At 37.0% G+C, this 5,978-nt stretch overlaps 1 protein-coding gene across 1 annotated transcript; it reads right to left on the bottom strand.

The window, feature by feature from the left end:
* Nucleotides 1-2,402: 2,402 nt before the first annotated feature.
* LOC308434436 (odorant-binding protein-like) lies at nucleotides 2,403-5,152 on the bottom strand (the record flags this gene model as incomplete). The annotated part of the gene is made up of 3 exons (XM_080934703.1): nucleotides 2,403-2,542; nucleotides 4,110-4,180; nucleotides 5,082-5,152. The coding sequence occupies 3 exons, from the start codon at nucleotides 5,150-5,152 to the stop codon at nucleotides 2,403-2,405; spliced, it is 282 nt and encodes a 93-aa protein (XP_080790829.1).
* Between the last annotated feature and the right edge of the window lie 826 nt (nucleotides 5,153-5,978).

Genomic DNA, 5,978 nt, shown 5'->3' with positions numbered 1-5,978 from the left:
CCAATGAGTCTCCATCACTGTGCCATTTACAATGACTACAATAGACTTAGTAATCAATCTACCATTAGTTAAACCATCATGATGACTTAAAACTTAGCTTAGTGACTATTTAAGTGCCTGCCAAAAGAAACCCTCTGCACACATACATAATTGCTTCTTAAATCACTTTATTTAATCATTCAAAGAAGGAGGAACAGCACATAGATCACAGAAGGGGAAGGATAGGCATGTCAAAAATTTGGTATGTAATATCCTTACTTCACAGGAGAGGGGGAAGTTTGTTTTGAAAGAAAAGGTAAATTATAGGTGATACTGATTCCAAGGTCAAGACAATAGACTCCATTATCCCCATCCTGTGGTTTTCTGTGACAACCTGAAAGACAGAAATGATCAACACATGGATGAGCTGACAGAAGAGAACTCATCTTTGAGATGACACGGGAACAAAATTAAATCTAGCAATGTAGTTTATAGAGCAGGGATTGTACAAAAACAGTTTCTTTCCTAGGAAGCACCTGTACCTCGGACAATATATACAACAGGAGCAGTTTCTACAGGAAATGATGACATCATGGGACATTACCTAAAAATTTAGATTGAGAGTTATCTGCAGATTTATGTCATATTTGTGGCAAATGATATTCCACAAATCTCATGTAAAGTTAAGATTTTCAAATGATAAGACACATTTCCTTGATGGAGTATTTATTGATATAAAAAAATACCAATTCTAAATGAGATAACTCTCCTTAAGATTATCATCTTAAAGTTATTCTACATTCCATTCTTGTCACAATAAGACTTTCAACTCTAAAAGACAAGCCATTAAAAGACTACCTTGCTTCTGAGTCATAGAAGGCCAACTTTGTCACTCATGTGTTTATTTAAAATTTTAAACACAAGAAGCCAAAACCAAGTAAGATATGAACATGCACAGGCATGGCCAAGTTTCTACTCACATGCAGAAGTCCTTTACTGAGGACAGACATCTGTGAAAGAAAGTAAGAACAGTAAGGAGTGGCATATTTTATCATAAGAATATAAGATTGGCCGTTTATCCACTTCTTCTCACTTCCACCCTCCCTGACATCCCTCACTGTCACCAGGACTCCACTTCCTGTCCCTCCAACATTACTTTCTGTCTTAACCTTTTCACTTCTTGTCCCCATGACATCACTTCCTGTCACCAAGCTGGGAATCAATCTCTAGAAGCTGAGGAGGAGGGCGACCCCATTGGAAGAGGAGCAGTCTCAACCATCCCAGAAAGACATCAGAGATCTCTTAGTCACTGAGCCACCAACCAAGTAGCATGAAACTAGCGGGTTTGAGGCCCCTAACACACACAGAAGAGTGGGGTGGATGGTCTGGCCTCAGTGAATAATAATAATAATAATAATAATAATAATAATAATAAATAGAACTGTGGGAGGGACAGGGGTTGGATTGTAAATAATAATAGTAGTAGTAGTAATAATAATAATAACACATATAAATAATTTTTAAATGAAAGACAAAAAAGAATGGTAACCCACTGGTCATTCCTGGCAATCATAAATTAAAGATATAAATGAACTGAGTCTATAAACAATCTAAATGAATATATATTATAGGTATCATATGTTAAGGTTACCTGTCATCAGAACATCTTGAATGTTTGAGGATGGAATTCCCTTCTCTTCAACATACTGAGAAAGTTTCATTCTTTGATCAGGAGTTAAAGGTGCATGGCCTGCATTCCATGAATAAGGATGTCAGAGATTTGTTCATGACAACACTGGATTATGTACATTGCTTCCTTTGTGCCCCACCATGATATTTAAGGAAAAGTCCCACTTTCTCCAAATTCATCCACCCTGGATGAGTCAATAATAATGATAAAAATTGACCCAAGGGTAATGGATAATAAAAAATTTAAAATTAAATTAAGGGTAACAGACACAATAAGGTGAAAAATTGTGGTATGAGATCACTTTCCAGTATTTCGTGATGAACAAAAACATAGAAACTATTTGTCTGTGGAAATCACACATATCCATCCCATCTACTCTTAAAAATAAAAGAGTCAAGAGCTCCTGTCAATGTTAACTTCATATTCCTCTTGGGCTATACTCTACATTTTAATTTTCTACACATTTAGTGAAAGGACACTGAAAATGGTCTGAACTTTGGAGAAATCACATATGCTCCAATATTTTACCAGGGAGCAAACACTTCCAATCACTTCCTCCATTGCCCACAATCTTCACTGTCCATGCTCTTCAAATTACAACATAATGTATAGTTGGATCCATACCCAGTCTGGTATCAGTCAGTAGAAAGGACATTGGAAATCCTATGACACTGTATGTGGGGAGGGGGGTGAATCTGACTTAGTCATTACTTGCGGAGCAGCACTTCTGTTGCTATTTCCGAGATCCACTGCTGTTCTTACCAACAACGAATACGAGTTTTGTTTTCTGGCCAGCTCTGTCAAGATTCTCGCTATAAAAGACTATGTTGTCTGGTGTCGCCTTCACAGGTGCAAAATGATTATCCCCTTCAACTGTAATGATAATGGAAATATTTCAAAAGTCAGTGACACTCAGTTTCCTACTCTATTTGATTTCACCTATTTATGGAATATTAATGTTGACCTTAACAGTAGCAATCATCTGATTCACTAATATACAATCCATGCATACAGTAGGCATTCATTTTGCACACTACATTCTAATATGAGGACGATCTATTTCTTTTTTTAATATTTATCTATTTATTTTATGTATGTGAGAATGCTGTAGCTGTTCTCAGACACATCAGAAGAAGGCATCAAATACCATTACAGATGGTTGTGAGCCACCATGTGGTTGCAGGGAATTGAACTCAGGACCTCCGGAAGAGCAGTCAGTGCTCTAATCTGCTGAGCCATCTCTCCAGCCTGGAAGATCTATTTCTATGCTTTAAAACCGATTAAAAATACTAAGTAGAGATAATTTCCATTCCTCTGAGTATCTTGTGTCAAGACTCGTAGAACTATTAATTAGGTATTTCAGGCATTTTAAACCAGATATCCAAGGCTCCTTGTGAATTTTGTGAGAAATGAAAACTCTGATTTTTAAACATAGCAACACTTGGTGGGGAAATGTGCAGAAAGAGATAGTTACTAGTGAGGTCCATGAGAAAACATTGTACTTTATTATATATTAATGAAAAAATATAAGTATGGAATATTTAGAGATAACTAGACATTCACAGTGTGTATGTGAGGGGAGCAGGATAGTGAGAGAGAAAGAGAGAGAGAGAGGGAGGGAGAGAGAGAAATATTTTCACTTATTGTATAATCCAAGTTAGTCACAAGAAATTAAAAGAACTTTAGAGTCTGGTCCCTTCCGTTAACAAGACTTTTTAAAAATAACCATGTAAAGTTAGGTAAAGCATTTTCTTACCAATGAAATGTGCACTTTGGTATTTGCTTCTTTCTCTGTTTGATTTGTTGTTTTACTATCAAGCCTAACACCAAATTGTGTATAGTTCAGCTGTACAATGTTTCTATTATTTTAGCAATTCTTATAATTATGAAGGAATCACTCTGAAACCCTTAAAGAGACATTTCCATAACTGTTTTTCAAAATTGAAGTTTTTCAGTATTATAATTCAGTATTATAATATTATAATTTCTATAAAACATGAGAAAATAAATGTTTAAAATAAGAGTGTAAACTAAAATTTCCAGCACCCAAGAATGACAGATCATGTTTGTATTATAAGCACAGGAGAAGCCAGAGTCATGAAGTTTGCACAGATGTTTGATGATACTGAGGCCTTCTAAGGAGTAGCAGGGTTGTTAAATAAAAAGGTGATGTAATTTGTGAAAGAAAAAAAAAACAGAGTAAAAATTATTTAGAATTAATTCATCAGCGGAAAAACTACTTTGAAAAAATATTGTTAGAATTATTCACATATTTGTGTGACAATGGTCTCCTCAGAGTATTTATTTAGACTTAGTAGCATATTCAAGGTTGTTGGAGAGATTAATAAATTTACAAACAGCCATTTGGGCAGCGAAGTATCAGCATAAACCCGCCCACCATGCTTTAGTCACAGAGGGCACACACAGAGCCTGTACTCACACTGGGTTTTGTAGGTCTGGTCATCTTGTATATACCCAGTGACTGTCGTCATTGAGCACTGTCCATTTTGACTAAAAAATAAAATCAAAGAGGGAAGCTATGGTTTGTACTTGGCCACCATGGAATTCATATTAAAGATGTTCAAGCGTTATCCTGTACTAGAGAGAGAATTGTAAGCAGCACAGTTATCACTGTACAGAGATAGGACCTAAAGACCTATGTTCACCTCAAGTTTTCCTAATCCTTGTTTAGAAAATGCCACACTGTTTGCATTCATATACTTAGTTGTCTTTCTTTATTTGTACTTTTTTTTTTTTTTTTTTTTTGCCCCATGGTATGAAGACTGTGCTGATATCCTTATGCATATTTCAAGAGTAAGGTTTTTCTGTATGAACTTCTCTTGTTCTATTCCAGCCATAGTACATACAGGGGTTTATATGTATGTATTTGAAGTGGTGTTATACATAACCTGAAAATTAAAGTTGTGGCTGTAAGATAAAACTGGTTCTAAGCATTTTCAGTTCTTACTAAGCTATGCATGCCTGCAATGGAAACGGTTATCCAAGTGTCAGAGAGAACCTTGGAATACCAAGCTTCAGGAAAAATAAAACATTCTAGATTTATCTGACCTATTGTGGCAGATGTTTGTGAAATCACTGATGGAATAATATAAGTTCTGTGGCTCTGACCTATGAGATCAAACCCTTCACCTAACTACAGATGACTTCTTTACAGGGTACTGTTTGTCACACAGGTGACAAAATTCAGTGGCAGACCTCTAACCAAAATGATCCCTCAGGATTTACTCATGAATTTAGAGACACTGATTATCACTGCATGTGGTGTCCAGATGCGCCCCATCACAGAATATTACATGGGGTCTTTGGTTTCATTGTCCTGTAAATGACACAGCATTAAGGGTAAGAAATGAAAGCATTTGGCCCAGCTTACACTCTGGAAAACTTTGCTTACTTGACATAAAATGTGACTTTCAATCTCTTGCAGTCATCCTCACAAGTAATCTCGCGGCAATAGAGCCTCATCGGTCCACTTGGCAATATCTTGTTTATGTTATCGGCAGCGATCGCAACACTTTTCCATTTCCCCTCAAGCTATCAAAACCATGAAAACAACAAAGAAAACCAGACACACCATTAGAACAGGAGTTGGTATTCACATCTCTTCTCTCAAAAGTCATACAAACATTTATGATATGAGTGGGTGTTCACGTCTCTACTCTCAATCATAGATATATTTAAGATGACTAGAAATATTCCTCAATAATTTTTCAGAGCAATATGGTGACTTGTTGTGCATAGAATCTTGGACCCAAGACTGTGTATCTTCTGTCCTCTTATACTCTGCAAACCCAAACCCTTATCACACTACTTCCATCCTAGAGAAAATCTGGTTGGAAAAGTGTCCCTGAGTGAAATTCAGGGATGTGCAAGGATGAACCGAGGGACATACCACATCCACAGAATGATGCTACTGAGCAAGCTCACATACAAACACAGAGCCCCCGTGCGTTTACCGAAGCCTGAGACAGTCCACACGCCAAAGCCAACAGCAGGAATTTCAGCATCATGGCACCTGACTTTGCTCTTCTGCAGAAGCTCAAAGAAGGGAAGAAGCTGTGAAGGTTGTGGACTGACAGCAGTTTTTATACAGTTAGTGAGAGGGAAGGACTTGGAGACAACTCATGATTTCCTGTCATAACAGCTTAGTTCTGTCCAGTGTTTCCTGCTGGGCTCAGATGGATGATGTGTGAGTTCATATCCTTAAACTAATAAGATTATCCTTCAGGTCAGGATATGTTGTGATGATTAATTGGGCATCTGCTAGACTGAAAGGGGTGTCTGTATGATG

The sequence above is a fragment of the Micromys minutus genome (assembly GCF_963924665.1).
Source record: "Micromys minutus genome assembly, chromosome: 21".
Taxonomy (NCBI): Eukaryota; Metazoa; Chordata; class Mammalia; order Rodentia; family Muridae; genus Micromys; species Micromys minutus.
This window is presented reverse-complemented; position numbering and strand designations above follow the sequence as displayed.